General features: G+C 36.0%; 1 protein-coding gene across 19 annotated transcripts in view; it reads right to left on the bottom strand.

Moving 5' to 3' along the window:
• The window catches only part of CHD9 (chromodomain helicase DNA binding protein 9), a 224,742-nt gene that overhangs the window by 70,418 nt on the left and 134,386 nt on the right, over positions 1-19,938 (bottom strand). For all 19 annotated transcript variants that reach the window (XM_016194860.2, XM_060185542.1, XM_060185538.1 and 16 more), the window contains 8 exons: positions 16,076-16,162; positions 15,724-15,861; positions 12,862-12,983; positions 10,404-10,647; positions 4,759-4,935; positions 3,061-3,204; positions 2,676-2,931; positions 712-922 (listed from right to left, as the gene is read on the bottom strand). In XM_016194860.2, coding sequence (XP_016050346.1) covers positions 712-922; positions 2,676-2,931; positions 3,061-3,204; positions 4,759-4,935; positions 10,404-10,647; positions 12,862-12,983; positions 15,724-15,861; positions 16,076-16,162 — 1,379 coding nt within the window. The remainder of the gene's footprint in view (positions 1-711; positions 923-2,675; positions 2,932-3,060; positions 3,205-4,758; positions 4,936-10,403; positions 10,648-12,861; positions 12,984-15,723; positions 15,862-16,075; positions 16,163-19,938) is intronic.

Genomic DNA, 19,938 nt, shown 5'->3' on the forward strand with positions numbered 1-19,938 from the left:
TCTCAGGGGTCCTTGATCATGGCAATATGTATACTCTACCATGCATACCACTGCCCAGTCCCTGGATTCAGCTTTTTTTTTAATATTAATTTTTTTAATATTAATTTTTTAATATTCTAGTATCTGACTGGATGACTAAAGTGCTGATGAAATGTCCTAAGATAAACACTCTTTCTTACCACTAGACAATATTTTAGTTGACTGCTGCTGTGCAGCATAAAATATAAGAAGTAAATTATTAAACAAATGAGAAAAGATTACAACGTATAAAGTTTCAAATAGTGCCTGTGATAAATAAGAAAGTTGAGAAAGTATAACAATGGAATATATCTGAAAAGAAACTTGATTCACATTTTTTCAATGTTGTAGACATTTATAAGTTTGTTTGAAGTGTGACCACTGTCACAAAGCTTACAAAATCAAGTAGCATGTACACTAACTAATAAGCCCATTCCTAGGTTAATAAACACCTGTCAATTTTGAATTTTCTTAATCAGTCTCCTTAGCCCTACCATTGCAACATATGTAGTTTAGGTATACACCTGACACATGATGCTATGCAATCTTTACTCATAGATTCAAATGGGCTCTTATCTAGATAAAGAGAAAGTATGGGTATAGTTGGGTTACTGTACAGTGATGAAAAAGCATTAATAGGATACACTTAGCATAATTCATAGCATAAATCAGTGGAAGAATGACATATTTTACCTTTTATGTATAAGGTAGTCCTCCAGGATGTCAAGGCAGCGTACCATCTGAGAGAAAATGAGCACTTTATGACCTCCTGCTTTCATTTTGGGAAGCAATTTATCAATAAGTACCAGTTTACCAGCAGACTGGATCATTGCTTGAAGATGAAAATCAGAAGCAGCTGGGTTATATGTATCTCTAAACTCTCCAAGTATTTTCTCCTCAGCACCTGTCAAAGAAATGTAAGACAACATCAATTCACAACTGTTCAACTTCCTTAACTTTATATAAAATAGACTGCTGCTCTTTAACGTGTTAGCAACACATTAAAATAGTATGGTACCAAAAGTATTGTTTTTAATAGAACTATTTGTATTTATAACTAAATCCCCACCAACACTAGATTATAATTCCACCGAGGATTGGGACAGTGTCTTAAGCATTTTTTTTTTTTTTAAAAAGTTATTTATTTATTTATTTATTTTTGTTGCCCTAGTTGTGTTATTGTTGTAGTTATTACTGTTGTCATCATTGTTGGATAGGACAGAGAGAAATGGAGAGAGATGGGGAAGACAGAGAGGGGGAGAGAAAGATAGACACCTACATACCTGCTTCACTGCTTGTGAAGCGACTCCCCTGCAGGTGGGGAGCCGGGGGCTCGAACTGGAATCCTTACTCTGGTCCTTGCGCTTTGTGCCACCTGCGCTTAACCTGCTGCACTACCACCTGACTCCCCTTAAGCATCTTTTTACCTCCCAAGACACCTGGCATAGTGTAAATTTATGTTCTCTAAATGTTTAATGAATGCTATTAAGAGAAGAATTAATGAGACCATGGTTCTAATCTAGGTGAGTAAACACAAAGAGTTTAACAAACATCAATATTTAAACACACAGTGGTCATCACTGAAGAATGATCATAATCTAGTTGAGACTGTGGGTGGGCATCCTGTGGTTATAAAAATTAAAAAGGAAATTGTGCTATAGGTTTTTGATGTAATGTCTAGAGTCAAAATACAAAGAGTCTAGATCAACATTAAAGAGGCATACTGCTTTGTTATAGACTATTTAGCAATAACTAGAATTTCAACTGAGTTAATTATTAGCCTAGGAAATGACTTCATATAAAATGAGAGGTATACTTCCAGAAATAAGTGAAAAGACTTAAATGCTAAAAGAAAGTTGGTAGAGAATTCAGTATGACCTTAAAAAGAAATGGCAACAGTGGTTGGGGTGTTGTCTTATAAGCATGGGGTCCAAATTTGATTTTTTTGGCACCATATGTGCTGAAATGATGCTCTGGTTCTCTCATTAATAGAGAAATCTTTAAAAAAGTTAATAGCATGGGGGCCAGGTGGTGGTGGCATACCTGGTTGAGTACACATTACAATGTATAAGGACCCAGGTTCAAGCCCCCAGTCCCTACATGCAGGGGGAAAGCTTTGCAAGTGGTGAAGCAGTAATGCAGGTGTCTATCTTCCTATTTCCCCCTTCCCTCTTGATTTCTGACTGTCCCTACCCAATAAAGAAAGAAAAAAAGAAGGATAATTAAAAAAAAAAAAAGTTGACAGCATAATAAGCCCCAGGAGGTGGCACAGTAGAAAAAGCAGTGGACACTCAATCATGAAGGCCCAAGTTCAAGTCTTGGCACCGTATGTGTCAGAATGATACTTTATCGCTTTCACTTCTCCTCTCTCATGTTAATAAATAAAACTGAATAAAAAAGTAAAAAGTAACAGCACAATAACTGAGAGAACTGAGCATCTAGATTGAAAGAAACAAAATATAAATCTGAAAGCCCAAAGACCGGCTTTGTTATCTTTAACTATGAGGATTAAACTGGAGGAGGAATTACAATCTACAATAGACTGAACATAAATTCTCTGATAACGGTAACCTAATATGCTAAAATGTTTTATTTTTAATTCATGTGCATTTGTTGGAGAAAAAAGAAAGTATTCAATCATAATTCTTTTTAGCTACCTTTGATGAGATATGGATGATTACAGCATTTCCTGAGTTCCATCATAGTATTGACCAAATTCGGCACATTAGTCTGCCCTGCTCCTTTGGATAGGAATGAAAAATTCTTTTCCAAAATAGCCCTATAGTATTTCTTTTGAATGTTAGTAAGTTCTACTTCAATTATTGTTTCTTCCTTTGGTGCTAACTTCTTTTCCACATCTTCTTTCAATCGCCTCAACATCATTGGCTTCAGAATTGCCTGAAGTTTCTGTACCTATATAGCAAACAACAAAGATGTAAAGCATACAGGCATATTTGATTACACTTACACACAGATCATTACAACAATGGATTCAATGTCTTTATTTGTAAAAAAAACAAAAACAAAAAACCAGTAGGATACCTGTTCCTCTGTTTTCAGATCCCCAAATTCTTGCATAAATGTTGATTCAGAAGGAAACCTTAAGGGTTCAAGAAAGTGAAGAAGACTGAACAGTTCTTCAACTGTATTTTGGAGAGGTGTACCAGTCAAAAGCACCTTGTGTTCCTACATAAAGCAAGAATAATTCACGTCAAGTACCATGGTACTACTAAAACGATATGAAAACTGATGTAGGTCAACAAATGTTCAGTGTTAGAAAAGCTATTATTTTTCTGAATACAGTTTTCAAGAATGAACTAAAAGCTCATCTGTACTTGTAAATTTTTACTCTCTCAACCCTTTTTAAAAAATTATCACTCTCATCATCACTTTGAATGCTATTTTTTTTAATCACCTATTCTTGCTTTTAAAAATAGGTTTTAAGAAAAAGAAACAGGGGGTCAGGCGGTGGCACTCCTAGTTAAGCGCTCACATTACAGTGTGAAAGAACTTAGGTTCAAACCCCTAGTCCTCACCTGCAGGAGGAAGCTGCATGAGTGGTGAAGCAGGGCTGTAGGTGTCTCTTTGTCTCTCTATCTCCACCTCCCCTCCCAATTTCTGTCTCTATCCATTAATAAATATAAATAAATAAATACGGAGTTGAGCGGTAGCGCAGCAAGTAAAGCACACATGGCGCAAAGTGCAAGAACCAGCGTTAAGGATCCTGGTTCGACCCCCCCCCCCCCCCCCCCCCCGGCTCCTCACCTGCAGGGGTGTGGCTTCACAAGAAGTGAAGCAGGTCTGCAAGTGTCTATCTTTCTCTCCCCCTCTCTGTCTTCCTCTCCTCTTTCCATTTCTCTCTATCCTATCCAGCAACGACATCAATAACAACAACAACTACAACAATAAAAAAACAACAAGGGCAACAAAAGGGAATAAATAAATAAGAAACATGTCAGAGAAATACTTTTAGAAACAGAGTATTTTGTTTGGATCTACTCATTCTTCATGCTAACTTATATAAACCATGATCTTTATAATTTGATTTTCCACACAGAAACAAAGTCTGAAAACTACTAAGTTTATAACCCAACAATTTGTATGACTGACCGGGATATACTGTTAAGCTTGAATTGTATTACACATGAAATGTAGTAGAAACAAACAAAAAATACATATATATATAAAATAAGTATTTTAATGATAATAGCACAAGTCATTTATAATAAAAACACACAAGTTTATGTTTTGTATGTATGTGTTTATCTGCTTGTGTTAAAATGCTAGTATATGGTATAGGAAAATATACAGCAATTTTTAAAAAATTCTCCAATTCCAACATCACTTTACAGAGAACATACTGATTTACCAGATTTCTATTGTCAAGAGAGTACAATTCCATATTTCCCCAAAACTGGTATTAGTACCTTTCACCCGCAAACAAACCATCAATCTTGTTCCATCTATAGGACCATAAAACCATAGTTTCTCAACCTTTCTTTACTGATCTCCCAGAATCCTTCCTAAATCTGCTGCCATTAACGATAGTCTGTTAAGAATCTACCCTGTATTGTCCTTTGCTTTGTTTCTTATATCCCATCTGATAGAACAATCTTCAAGTGCTGAGTTAAAGGCTGAAACTGGGATAGGTGTGGATAAATAGGGGACCAAATAAAAAAACTTAGTGTTTTGCCTAGGAAGCTAATAAACTGAATTAGGTTATAAAGATAAATTATTTACCAGATTCATGAGCTTCAGACCTTCAAGAAGCTTACAATTTTTATTTTTTAACCTATGTGCTTCGTCAATAATCACACATCGCCATTCAACTGCATTAAGCTCTCCACAACCTCCAAGAATCATTTCAAAAGTGGTGATGATGGCTTGGAATCTGTAGGCTCCTCGAATAATATGTCCCTATAAATGTATTATTAGATAATAATCAGAATATCTTGATCATTTTTAAATTCATGTCAAATAGAGTAAAAACATCTAATGATATCTAAAAACAATATAGTAAATTTTACACTGAAGTAATTTATTCAGCAAATATCTGAGTGTCTATTTGCCAGATAATCTTCTAGTTTCTGGAGATACAGCAGTAAACAGAACAAAAATAATTATCCAAGTGGAACTAACATTCCATTGATTCAAACACAGGATATAACCATTAAGGAAAAGAAAACAAAATCCCAAAAGGGCTGTGGAGTGAAAATAAGAGGGGTGTAGTGTATAGTACAGGGATGAAACTGAACTATGAGTTTATACATTGAGAAGTAACACCAGAGCAAAATCCTCAAGTAAGGCTTATTTATACTTAAAGGCTTAGAGGTGAAAACTTTCTTGGTAGAAGTAGCAAGTATGAGGGCCCTTATGTGAGAATTATCTTTGGCAGTATTCCAATAATTCCAAAAAGCCAGTGTGGTTAAAAACAGGAGTGTAGAGGAGATAAAGGTGTACATGAATTTTTAAAGTTGCGCTAAGTACTTTGGCTCTCAATCTGAGCAAGAAACTACTGGAGTTTTGAGACAAAATGAGTTACAATTTGACTAGTATTTGAAAGTTCCTCTGGCTTCTATGGTAAAGAACAAATATCTTAAATAGGTCAAGGAGAGGATCAGAAATCACTTAAGAGGCTCTCATAGTAAGCAATCATCAAGGAAGTTACAAGAAGTACACAAATCTAGGTACTGTGAGATAGCATTAATAGGATTTGTTAATGAATAAGTATAGGGTGAGATAAACGCAAGGACTTAAGTTCAACTTTAAAATTTTTACCATGAGCAACAAGAATTTGGTTAGGGTCTGGGAATTGGCGCAGTGGATAAAGCACTAGACTCAAGCATGAGGTTCAGAGTTCAATCCCCAGCAGCCATGTACCAGAGTGATGCCTGGTTCTTTCTCCTCCTATCCCTCTCATTAATAAATAAATAAAATACTTTAAAAAAAAAGAATTTGATTAGGACTCTGGTTTGGACATATCTATTAGTTATCCAAGTGAGGTCATTGAATAGGCATTTAAACATAAGTCTAGAATTTAGGAAAGAGGCTAACGCAGGTGAGAGAGATCTTTCATGCAATGTAGATGGTATTTAAATAATGTGAATGAACAAAATCTCTGACAGAATAAGTATGGCTATAACTGCTAAGAATGAGCCCTGAGCCCTGGGTCACCCCTAAGTTTAGATATTTGGTGCTAAGTTTTTTAAAAAAATATTTACTTAATTGATTTATTTCCTTTTGTTGCCCTTGTTTTATTGTTGTAGTTATTATTGTTGCTGTTCTTGATGTCCTTGTTGGATAAGACAGAGAGAAATGGAGAGAGGAGGGGAAGACAGAGAGGTGGAGAGAAAGATACCTGCAGACCTGCTTCACCGCTTGTGAAGCAACTCCCCTGCAGGTGGGGAGCAAGGCTCGAACCTTAGTGCTAAGTTTTGAACCCAGGTTCTTGCAACTGGCAAGATGTAGGCTCCCCTGGATTAGCTATCACTGGGCCTTCACATTTCAGAGTAATGCACACACACTGTATACACGGGTCATTGATTTGAACAATAGCACCAGTAGGAAAATTTTAAAAAGATGTATAAAATACTGTGTATGGTAAACTATATAGTTCTAAAAAACTGGGATATGATGTATTCAGTTAAGGGGAAAGAATAAAGTTTAAGGGCAAGGATTCACAAAAAAAATTTTTTTATATATTTATTTATTTCCTTTTGTTGTCCTTGTTGTTTTATTGTTGTAGTTATTATTGTTGTCATCATTGTTGGATAGGACAGAGAGAAATAGAGAGAGGAAGGGAAGACAGAGGGGGAGAGAAAGACACCTGCAGACCTGCTTCACCGCCTGTGAAGCGACTCCCCTGCAGGTGGGGAGCTGGGGGAAAGATTCTTAATTATAACTATGCTGGTTTTATTAATCCTATCTTGATTCTGTCATTTTGTGGGCAATTATATGTAACTTCTTTCAATCCTAGCTTACTCATTTGTAAATGGGATATTATTACCTACATACAGTATGACATGACAAAATGGGGTGAAATATATAAACTGGTATAATTCCTGTTACATGGTAAATACTAAATAAATGCTTATAGCTTTATATTGTTCTTGGTAATTCAAGTGTGATTTTACTCCTATTGTGATTTATACCTATTTAATAACTTGAAGGAGGGAAGAGATTAAATATTCAATTAGGTTTTATTAAAATAAATTGGGAAAAGTAACTAAAGTACAGACATGTCTATTATGTTAAAAGAGACATCATTACCTTTTGAAATATTAAACTCTTCAGATAATAGTGTATAACACTGTTAAACTGAGATACTTAAAATGCTTGTCAGCTGATAAAAATCTTCCAGGTTTTAGACTATCACATTTATACCAAACATATAAGAAACATTAAAGTTGTGACTTTGCTGTGGTCCGGGAGGTGGCGCAGTGGATAAAGCGTTGGACTTTCAAGCATGAGGTACTGAGTTCAATCCCCAGCAGCACATGTACCAGAGTGATGTCTGGTTCTCTCTCTCCTCCTAGCTTTCTCATTAATAAATAAATAAAATCTTTGAAAAAAAAATTGTGACTTTGCTAAAAAAAAATCTCTTAAACTGTACCTTCTATAAAAGGTTAGACTGAAATCATTTATATGATGCCATACAGATAATAAAACTCTCTACAGACACATGACTAAGAGTAATGAAGCCAGGGAGATAGCATAGTGTTTATACAACAGTTTTCATGCCTGAGGCCACAGAGGTTCCAAGTTCAATCCCCAGTGCTACTATAAACCAGAGTTAGCAATGCTCTGGTAAAAATAAGAATAATGAAACTTTATGAAAAATAAACAAACTAAGATGTCACAAGCTCTAGGAGTACAAAGGTGAGTTTTCAATAAAATATAATAAGATCTAAGAATAATTATAATTTATTTTTAAGATATGAAATAGTTCCAGTTATAGAAATAGAATGGTTAATAAGGTTAAAGAAACAACATCAATTCAATTATTTCCAGTCTCAAGTAGTAGAAAATCTGCTACAGTTAGGAAGTAAAAGTAGAAGGCTATACATAATCATCTGTCACTAAATTTAATCAAATGAGGCAATCTGGTCTTATAGTAGTTCTTACAAGGCAAAAGCAAAATAAAAATAAGACTAAGGTGATTGTTGAGAGACTTGCCAAGTTATAAGCTCTATGTAAAAAAAAAAAAAGTAAACAGTGTGAATTGTTTTAAATGATTCTGTTCATCAGTAATAAAAGTTAACAGTCATTTAGTACTTAAAACTGCAACTTGCTGGGGTGGGCAGTGGCACATCCAGTTGAGCAGACACATTACCTGGGTTCAACCTCTTGTCCTCCTACCTGCCGAGGGGATACTTCATAAGCACTGAAAATAGGTTTGAAGGTATCTATCTTACTTTCTACCTCTGTATCCTATCAAATAAAATGAAAGATAATAAAAGGGGGGGGGTGTCCTCTGGGAGCAATGGATTCATATGTTGGCACTGAAACCCGTGATAACCCTGGTGGCAAAAACAAAACAAAACAAAACAAAAAAACCCTACAACTTTCAGTACTTCTTTATTTCCTAGACTTAATTATCTGCTGGAAATTTTCTTATACTACCATTTCTTAGTTTTATCACATTATATTTAGCAAATTAAAGAATGGAAGTGGACAGTATACAATGGTTAGTGTGCATCTAGCATATAGAAGTGAGGAAAAGAAATAAAACATCTGAGTATTGAAATAACCCATTCAAAATGGAGAAAGATTTAGAGGTATGCTTATATCAGAGTATATAAAACAAATTTTTAAAAGTATCCAGTCCAAATGCATTGAAAATAAGTGAAAACCAGCACATGGTTCTCACCTCAATTAGCACTTAAGGCCAGAGGGTTTTTTTTTTTTTTTTTTTAATTGGATAGGACAGAGAGAAATTGAGAGAGGAGGGGAAGATAGGAGAGAGAAATACCTGCAGACCTTCCTCAGTGACCCCCTCTTAGCACTCCCCTCCTCTGCAGGTGTGGAGCCTGGGGCTCTAACTGGAATCCTTGCAGAGGTCCTTCTGCCTAATACTTTATGAGCTTAACCCAGTGCGCTACTGTCCTACCCCAAAGCCCAGAGTGTTCAGTGAACATCTAAAAAATTTTAAATACAGGGAAAAACTGGAAGATGAAAAAGAGGATTTAAGGGGGTCAGGCAGTAGCGCAGCAAGTTAAGTGCATGTAGCACGAAGCCCAAGGACTGGCGTAAGGTTCGAGCCCTGGCTCCCCACCTGCAGGGGAGTCGCTTCAGAGGTGGTGAAGCAAGTCTGCAGGTGCCTCTCTTTCTCTCTCCCTCCTCTCTCTCTCTCCATTTCTCTCTGTCCTATCCAACAACAATGACATCAACAACAATAAAAATTACAACAACAATAAAAAACAAGGGCAACAAAAGGGAAAAAAATAATAAAAAGATCATTTAACTCTAGAAAATAAATTTAAATATTTGTATTACCCCAGATTTGGAAACCCACCCATGTTATCAATGTATGTTTAAGAAAGTTCTGGTAAATAAACATAATGGCATACTACTCAGCTGTAATAAACAATGAGACCTTTTCTTTTGCTCTACCATGGATGGTACTTAAAGGAATAATGTTAAGTAAGTAACTTAATCATGTGAAATATCAATAAATAAAGATGGGGGGGGGACTCAGTGCAAGATAGTGGAGGAAATTTTTAGTTGGTATTGAGTATGTTATGCAGACATCTATTAATGAGAGATAACTGTACACATGTGTACACATGGGACAATAACTCTTGTAAATTATATCCTCCAATGAAGTGATAAAAATCTACATATATATAATTTTTATTGGGAGGGTTAATGGTTTACAGTACAGTTGTTGACACATGGGTACAATTTCCCATCTGCCTGGGAAAGGTCTCTTTATTGACACCCTCTCTGCCAACTTAGTTCCGTTTCCATCAAGCACCAGGATCCTGAGGCTCTCTCTACCCCATCTTTCCCCTTCTTCCCCAGTCTTATGATTTAGTGAAATACACCTTACTCACCCAATCCAGTCCAAATTTCATCTTGTGTTTTCTCTCTCAATTTATATTTAGAGCAATAAAATAAATTACTCTAGGTGAAAATCAAGAGTACAACAAATTTGCACATTTGTATAAATCGGCATACTTTTTTCTTACAGTAAACTCTATCTTGACCCTCAGAACTTTTTTCATTCAACCATTAAAATGTTTATTGTTATGTAAATATGATAAAGAGATTAAGCTATGATCTTAGTAATTAAAATCTATGCCAATTTGAAAGTAATTAGTATGCAATACTAATCTTTTAAAACATGACCTTTTAAACAACAAACAAAATCACTAATAACACACCTGTGAGTCCCTGAAGTACATTTCATATTGCTGTATCATCTGTCTGCTAATCAGGCTCCCATGATACACCACAACATTAATATCAGTCCACGTGCGAAATTCTCTCTCCCAGTTTGCAATAGTAGAAAGTGGAGCAATAATCAGGAAAGGTCCTTTTATACCAGTCAGAAGGATTTCGTAGAGAAATGTAATTGATTGAATGGTTTTGCCAAGACCCATTTCATCTGCTAAGATGCAGTTTCGTCTGAAATAAACAAATATATTATGCATGTTTATGTGTTTTTGATTCACTACATTTTAAGACAAAGATACAAAAATAAATAATCAAAGATGAAGTTAAAATATATGCATTAAAAATTAAATCTATTTAAGTGCAGGTGAGGCTAATGACAATTTTATTACAATTCCACAAAAGGAAAATTACAGGTTTTGCAGCTTCAACACTCATTAGATGTTTGATTATTTTTAAAAAAAGTGAAGTGGCAAGAGCAAGGCAGACTATATATTATAAGTTCAGGAAACATTTATTAAATATTCTCTTTATCTTGGGGACAACATAAGAAGGTGGGCTACAAAAGAAATAGAACGTGTTCTCTGAGGCAGGCTGGGAGTATGGATTGACCAGTCAACACCCATGTTCAGCAGGGAAGCAATTACAGAAGTCAGACCTTCCACCTTCTGCATCCCACAATGACCTTGGGTCCATACTCCCAGAGGGATAAAGAATGGGAAAGCTATCAGAGGAGGGGATGGGATACAGAGATCTGGTGGTGGGAATTGTGTGGAGTTGTACCCTCTAATGATATGGGTTTGTTAATGTCTCCTTTTTTAAATAAATAAATAAATAAAATTAATTAACTGAACTACAGAAAAAAAAAAAGAATGTGTTCTCCTGCAGGGACTTCTACTAGAGAAGCAAACACGTAAATAAATAGTATTTATATAATGTACTATAGCACAGAAAGACAGCACTGTTTTATAAAATTGTAAAATGTTAATGTAGGCTTTAAAAAAGTCTACAAAGGTTTGGGAGGTGGGGCTACGGAGCAGCAACAGCTGTGTTTTTTTTCCTCTCCTCTCCCAGGTCAACTAGGAATACCAAAGGAGACCACCTGGGACGGCAACAAGACAGGACTAGAACGACTTCAGGAGCCCACCAAACCACCAGTGAGTGTAAACATGTGTAGCTCGTGGACAGAGAGGCACCTAGGGAGAGATTAAGTGGCTGGCAATAATCCAGCAGTTTACCAGTTGAGACACAACCTCTAGACTGTTTCACCAACAAGGGGACCACTGAAGGGAGGAGAAAACTCCCCTGAGACTCACCAAATGCAACTGTGAGTCTCCATTGCTACTGCCCTCATAATCTGGAGGAGAGGCAGGGATGCTCTGTACTGACACCAGGGGACAGAGAACTAACCAGGAAACTCGGGAAAAGATCTATACCTCCCTGGCCTAGCAGTGGGGCTGTAAAAGTCTCTTTGCATAACCACTGGATTATCCCTGCCCCACCCTGTTTTATCTCTTTGTCAGGAGTCAGTGATTAAGCTAGGAAGCCTACTTATAGTTTAAAAGCCCTCAGGCTCCCATAGCCTACAGAAAAAAAAAGAATGAAAGAGGCTTTTTAAAAAAATATTTATATATTTATTTTCTTTTTGTTGCCGTTGTTTTTATTGTTGTTGTAGTTATTATTGCTGTTCTTCAAAGAAGAACTAATACCTCTACCTTTAAAAGTCTTCCAGAAGATTGAAGACACTGGAATACTCCCTCCCAGCTTCTATGAAGCCAACATCACTTTGATACCAAAAGCAGACACGGATACAACCAAAAAAGAAAACTACAGACCAATATCTCTGATGAACATAGATGCTAAAATATTGAACAAAATTCTAGCCAACCAAATACTGCAGTATATTAAAAAGATTGTTCATCATGACCAAGTGGGGTTTATCTCAGGCATGCAAGGTTGGTTTAATATACGTAAATCAATCAACATGATCCACCACATCAACAAAAGCAAGGCCAAAAACCACATGGTCATATCAATAGATGTAGAGAAAGCCTTTGACAAAATAAAACATCCCTTTATGGTCAAAACACTAAACAAATGGGAATAGATGGAAAATTCCTCAAGATAGTGGAGTCTATATATAGCAAACCTATAGCCAACATCATACTCAATGGTGAAAAACTGCAAGCATTTCCCCTCAGATCAGGTACTAGACAGGGCCGCCCACTATCACCATTACTATTCAACATAGTGTTGGAAGTTCTTGCCACAGCAATCAGGAAGGAGTAAAGGCATACAGATTGGAAGAGAAGAAGTCAAACTCTCCCTATTTGCAGATGACATGATAGTATACATAGAAAAACCAAAGGAATCCAGCAAGAAGCTTTTAGAAATCATCAGGCATCATCTAACACACTAAAGACTTTTCTTTTATGATTTACTACATACCTGTTGTACCAATTGAACAAGAGCCAGTTGAGTCCTTCCAGTTGATATTCCCTGAGTTGATTGCCATTTTTATAGTCCCTGGATTGATCTATTTTTTTCCAAATATTAGGAGGAGGACGGTCCTTTTTTGGGGGTGGGGGGGACAAAGAATAAATGATGCATTCAAGAGTTTAAATCCTTAATACATCCTATATATGGTGAAAAGCACTGCTATTAAAATAATCATAGTAGTCTAAGACTAAGTCAAAGCCATAGCATTGTAGTGAAATTACAAGAAATATCTAAAGACCAAATTAGCTCTACAGATTCTTTAAAATAATTAAAGACCAACGCAAATACTGTAAACATTTTATTTTTTTATTATCTTTATTTGATAGAGACAGCCTGAAATTGACAGGAAAGAGAGTGATAGAGAGGAAGAGAGACAGAGAGAGACCTGCAGCACTGCTTCACCACTGGCATAAGGATCCTGGTTCGAGCCCACAGTTCCCCACCTGCAGGGAGGGTTGCTTCACAAGCAGTGAAGCAGGTCTGCAGGTGTCTATCTTTCTCTCCCCCTCTCTGTCTTGCCCTCCTCTCTCCATTTCTCTCTGTCCTATCCAACAGCAATGGCAACAAGGGCAACACAAATAGGAAAATTGGCCTCCGGGAGCAGTGGATTCGTGGTGCAGGCACTGGGCCCCAGCAATAACCCTGGAGGCAAAAGGAAAAAAAAAAAAAGAAAAAAAGTTCTACTGTTACTTACTACAACCAGAATTTACTAGAGAAAATATTTCTTAAAAAGTAGCATATGAACTTTAGAATATTTAACATGCAATACATAATTTTTGCTTAAAAGAATTTCTACATTAAATCATATCCACCACACTCTTCTTTTCAACAGTCTGATTACTATTACATTTCATTAGCTTTGGGTTAGGAAGAAGTTTCATTTCCAGAATCTCTAAAAATACTTTTTAATGTATTATATAATACTTTAATAGCAATAGACTGGCAAAAAAATTATAAGCCTCCTACATTATTTAACTATGATAGGTTAGTTCTTTTGTCAGATTGATTTTATATTAATTAATGGGATTACTTTTACTACATGAGTCCCTTCAGCTCAGGACTTTATTATATTGTATATCTGAAGCAGTGATGTTTCCTAGTCATGGGCATAAAATTGCTTATGTTTGTGGTCCACTTGCAGGTAGTATAATCATCACTAATTTTTTTTACGTTCCCAAAATGATTATGATATGCATCTATAAATGGAAACCACTGATTACTTGTAGAGGCTAACCATCTGATTATGACTGAAGCATATACCCTGTGAAGAGAAGCTTAGGATCCCTGTCTGTCCCACATGAAGGATCCAGAAGGCTACAGAAAAGCATACCCAGAACTTGGTCAAGCTGACCAACTGGCTGCCCAACCCCATACCATCCTCTCTGCTACATTCACCATATAGCATAAAAAGGGCCCAGATGCCACAATGTTGCATCAATAGCTCCTCGTTTGCTTTGAGGCTATGAACTGTGGATGTGCACACCAGATTGCAATGCCTGGAGGTCAAACATTAACCAGACAGGCAGGACACAGAGCAAAATCAACTTTTATGGATTGGAGCAAAAGGGGCTGGGGGATGGGGAAGGAGACTGAGGGTTTGAGAAACCAGCATACTTCTGTACATTTTTCATCTTTTTTAGGGTAACTTATCCCCAATGTGGGACCTACTAGCTCCTCTCACTCTTGAAGGCCTACACATGCCTGTGCATGTATCTCTCTTCTTCCCACCTCAGTACTTGTTCTAATAAGTGCTTGGCTTGTTGAAACCTGAGTCTCTGTAATTTTTTTATTTCTTTTTAAATCTTTATTTATTTGATAGAGACAGCCAGAAATTGAGAGGAAGATAGAGAGGAGACAGAGAGACACCTGCAGCACTGCTTCACCACTTTTGAAGCTTTCCCCCTGCAGGTGGGGACCCGGGGTTCAAACCCGGGTCCTTGCGCACTATAATGTGTGATCAACCAGGTGCGCCACCACCTGTCCCCATTCTCTGTGATTCTTCACTATGATATTCCTCCATGACCTAACCAGGAATTCCAAGGGGGACCCTGATCTGCTACCCAGCGCTTCACCTTCAATAACTTTACCAAAAAGAAAATCTTTCCTTTCCACAATATCTTGATACACATTTTTACCTAAGCTTGCTAATATTGGTTCAAGGAATGACATTTAGAATTTAAAAGGAAATGTATGAGAGCTGCTTTACTCCTGGTACTAGGCTGTGGGTATTACTGGAAGCCAAGAAAACTAGAAAATAAGATAAGAAAAAGTACTGTAGATACAATATGATTTCTTTTATGGAACAATTAATTCATTTCACATCTTCACATTATCTATGGAAGCCTTCCTCACATTGGAACTAATTCAAAAGTGACCTATTCCTATCCTTTCTGGTATACACTTCCAATGTACTACATAAATTTCCATGACTATATAATATTTGCAAAAAGACTGGAAGGCATAATAAAATCAAAATAGGTCTCAAGGTAAATTTACTTTGGCTCTCTGTGAACTAAATTCACATAATAATAACCATGTGTTTTAAAGTGAAAATATACGTAATTTAAGAGAAGGGATAGTGAAAACTAGTACACAGGAAAAGTGGAAATGTTTACTAGCTTTGGGGGGGGGATTTGGAAGGAAACGATTTATTTTAAATATTTTGAAAGCACATATATTCTGATCCAGCAAACACACTTATGATTTGAGTTACAGACTTTTAAAGGCTAGCTCAAAGTTAATGTAGCAGTTTATAATAGTATAAAATGAAACAAATGCTGTTTTTATTAAGTTGATAAGTAATGTTCTTACCAAATGTCTTGTGTCAGGTCTCGAAGCTTGCAATTGCTCAAACTCTTCTATTTTTGCAAGATCTACATCTTCTTTTAATTCCCATGTACTATCTTCATAAGGTAATGAGCACCATTTTACTAAGTAGTAAATAACAGGCTATATAAAAAAAAAAAGTTTTATTTTAGTCTTTTGCAAAACAGTAAGATATCTTAATTGAGAATAGGTAGAAGTAATTTAATATACTAGCCTACATGAATAACAAAACATTTTTTAATCCTTTTAAATCTTTAACTTAAAAAAAGCAATACATTTTAACATATGGAGAATTGGGGGAGGGTGTTTACTTAAAAAGATTTTACCAAATATTTACCTCACCAGTGTCTTTATCTTCACAAAAAGAGACTTCTAATACTCTGTCTACTTCAACATAGTCTGGATTAAATGGTTCTTCTTCCATCTAAAATTTACAAAAGACAAGTGATATTTGACAAAGTAGAAAAATGAAAGTGAAATAAAGACAAATTTATTAGCTACTCACTATAAAAGAAACACAAAAGCTGGATTTCTATAAAGACGACAATAAATGGAATAGCTCCATGTTCATTTCCAAAAAACATCTAAGATATTTGACTATATTATGAATCACCAAAAATATACAATGAAAACAACCAGGTAATACTAAAAAATAAGGTATTCTAGAAACTAAAGTAATATAAAAGTTAAGTCCTTTAGAAAGCTTAAAAGTGAAACATTTATTATATATATATATTTTTTTTCTACTTTCTTTGGGTCTAAGTGTTGAAAATCAATTATGCTATCTGTAGGAAAGCTCTTATGGTTCCTATTCATTTACTTTAATAATACAAAGTCCCTATGGGTACAGCCTCAAATCCAACTTCACCCATTTTCTCTTCAACTATACTTCTAGTATTTTCTTTCTGTGTTATGGTAACCCAGCTAGCCCTGATTATATAGGTCTAAAATGAAGAAATCTTACACATCTGTTTTCTTGTCTCACACATCTAATAAGTCATCAATTTGTAAAGAACTGTACCAGGATTATCACTAGGACTCAGTGCCAGGGTGGAGTTTGAGAGACACCTACAGACCTGCTTCACAGCTTATAAAATGTCCCCCTGCAAGTGGGGTGGGGGATGGGCTTCAAACCCAGGCAGAATGCCTTTAATTACAAGGAATTATTGGGTGGTCGATAAAGTCATGGCATATTTTTTTTACGCAGAAATGCACCATGACTTTTCTGATGACTTAGTGATTCTTCCTTCATCATTCTCACAGTCTCATTACTTGAACCTTTAAAAAATAACTAGTTCAACTATCGTGCTTTTCTTTAATTCTTTTCACATGGATCCGGTAATCTTTCTCAAAAATGACTCATATACTGTTTCCTAGCTTAAACTCTTTAAATGTTATTTTTAAAGTTTAAATTTTTTTATGAGAGGTATACTGAGAGAAATGTACATTGAGGAAGAGACCAAAACACTGCTTAGTGCTGGCATATGGTGGTACACAGGACTGAACTTCTTTTAATAACTTTAGTTGACTTTTGGGTTTGGGTATCAGGTCCACATTAGATTTTGTGGAGTGAATAGGATTTTACATTTATTTTGTTTTATTTTATTTTTGCTCCCAGGGTTATCCTAGGGCTCAGTGCCTGCAGTATGAATACACTGCTCCTTATGGCAATTTTTTTTTTTTTTTTTTTTAGTTTTATTAGCTAGGACAGAGAGATTGAGAGAGGAGGGGAAGATAAGAGATGGACAGAGAAAGATAGACACTTGCAGACCTGCTTTATAACTTGAAAGGAATTATTGGAAACTTTCTGGTGGAGAAAAATCTGCCAGATGCCAAAAAAAGAAAACCTCTAATTTGGGGACAGTTTACAAAAACAACAACAACAAAAAAAACAACTATATATACTTGTAAAAAATGTTGAAGCAATTGAGCAACAATGATGATTAAATGAGGCATGATAAACTGACAAGACAGTTCACTAAGGAAGAAGCCAGCAAGTTAGAATATGTGTCCCAAGTTATAGGCCCTGATGTCCACCAGAGCAATGGGAGAAAACATCAGTCCAGTGATGTCTCTCTCCCATCCTCTGCTTCAATTGGGGAAAAAAAAAAGTTAGCTCAAATACTGAAGCCCCTTCAGCAATAGAAAGAAGAAAAGAAACAAGAGATCCAGGCATCAGTCCCATTTACAATCGCAATAAATGCAATCAAATATCTAGGAACAGATGAATGCTAAGAAAGCTGTGATATATATATATATAACCAGCTACCAAAAATGAAGTCATCTCCCTTGCTTCATTCTCACTGGAACCTGAAGGCATTATATTAAGTGAGGAAAGTCAAAAAGAGAAAGACAAATACCAGATGGTCTCACTTTTAAGTGCAATTTAAATCAGGAAAGAAAAACAGAGTGAGCCTGGACTGGGCAGGGCATACTGCAACAAAGCAAAACTCTGGGGGAAGGAATGGAGGTGTCAAGGATGAAAGGAGGGAGGGAGAGAGAGGAGAGTAAAATGGGTCATGGGGTATTGATGTGCCCATATGTCAACAACCATACTGTAAACCACTAACCCCAATACAATTTTTAAAATATTAATAAAAATAAAATATATTAAAGCAAATGAGATTGTGATAGTTTCATACAACATGTGATGCTGAACTGACTTCTGGAGCATAATAAATACATACACTTTTTGTTAAAAAACATTAGTGGAAGAATTTATAAAATATATAAAAGCATGTAGATGAGATTAAACACATCAATGCTAATTCTAGCACTATAAGAAAATATTTTTAGAAAGTATTGATGTATTTGTAACCTACTTTCCCACAGTTTAAAAAATAAAGTGTGTGGGGTTGGGAGGTGGTGCACTTGGTAGAGAGCACATGATATAATGCTCAATGGGGGTCAGGCGGTAGTGCAGTGGGTTAAGCGCACATGGCACAAAGCACAAGGACCAGCATAAGGATATAATGCTCAAGATACAATGTTCAAATTACTGGTCTTCACCTGTAGGAGGGAGGCTTCATGAGTGATGAAGCAATGCTACAGGTATCTCTCCCTTCCTCCTTACCCTCTTCTTAGTTTCTCACTATTCTCTCTTAAAAAAAAAAAAAATTATTACCTTTATTTATTGGATAGAGACAACCAGAAATCAAGAGGGAAGGGAGAGACAGAGAGGGACAGAGACAGAGACACTTGCTGTAATATTTCACCACTTGCAAAGCTTTCCCCTTACAGGTGGGGACTGGGAACTCGAACCTGGGTCCTCTGCATTGTGACACATTCACTCAACCAAATGCACAACCACCTGGCCCATCTCCCTACTCTCTATCTAAAATCAAGCAATTAATTTAATTTTAAAAAGAAAATACATGAATGGGTAAAAAGCAGGGGAAAAGGGCTAGAAAAGAATAAGGGAAAGAGAAAAAAATAAATACAGGTACAGAAGTAAAGAGGAAGTGAATATGAATATGATAAAGTAAACACAATGACAGTAACATTTAGGTAACTTAGTTAAAATAAACATGGGGATTTTTGTACTATTTTTATAACTTAACTGTTAATGTAGAATTTTTTCAAGTAAAAAGTTAAAAATTGGGAGTCGGGCGGTAGTGCAGAGGGTTAAGCACAGGTGGTGCAAAGCACAAGGTCCAGTGTAAGGACCCTGGTTCCCCACCTGCAGGGGAGTCGCTTCACAAGTGGTGAAGCAGGTCTGCAGGTGTCTGTCTTTCTCCCTCTCTGTCTTCCCCATCTCTCTCCATTTATCTGTCCTATCCAACAACAACATCAATAACAACAACAATAATCACTACAACAATAAAACAAGGTCAACAAAAAGGGAATAAATAAATATTAAAAGAAATAATTAGGTAATTCAAAAACTGCTCTAAAAAGTTTATTGAAAGAAAAATGAGTATCAAGGAGATAGCACAGTAGTTTGTGTATCAAACTTTTATGCATGAGCCCCCAAAAGTCCAGGTTTAATTCCCAAACCATTATATGCCAAGGATAAGCAATGCTCTAGTCTTTCTCTTCTTTTTGTACTTGATTAAAATACAGTTAAAAAAAGGAGAGAGAACAAAATAGAGCAGGAAGACACTGGACTAATTTTAGTAAGTCATGGGTAAAGGAGATAATTGGAAATCGAAAAAATAAAATGACTAATAATTAAATTCTGAAGAATAGTATCTTTTTTTT

The sequence above is a fragment of the Erinaceus europaeus genome, chromosome 2 (genome assembly GCF_950295315.1).
Source record: "Erinaceus europaeus chromosome 2, mEriEur2.1, whole genome shotgun sequence".
Taxonomy (NCBI): domain Eukaryota; kingdom Metazoa; phylum Chordata; class Mammalia; order Eulipotyphla; family Erinaceidae; genus Erinaceus; species Erinaceus europaeus.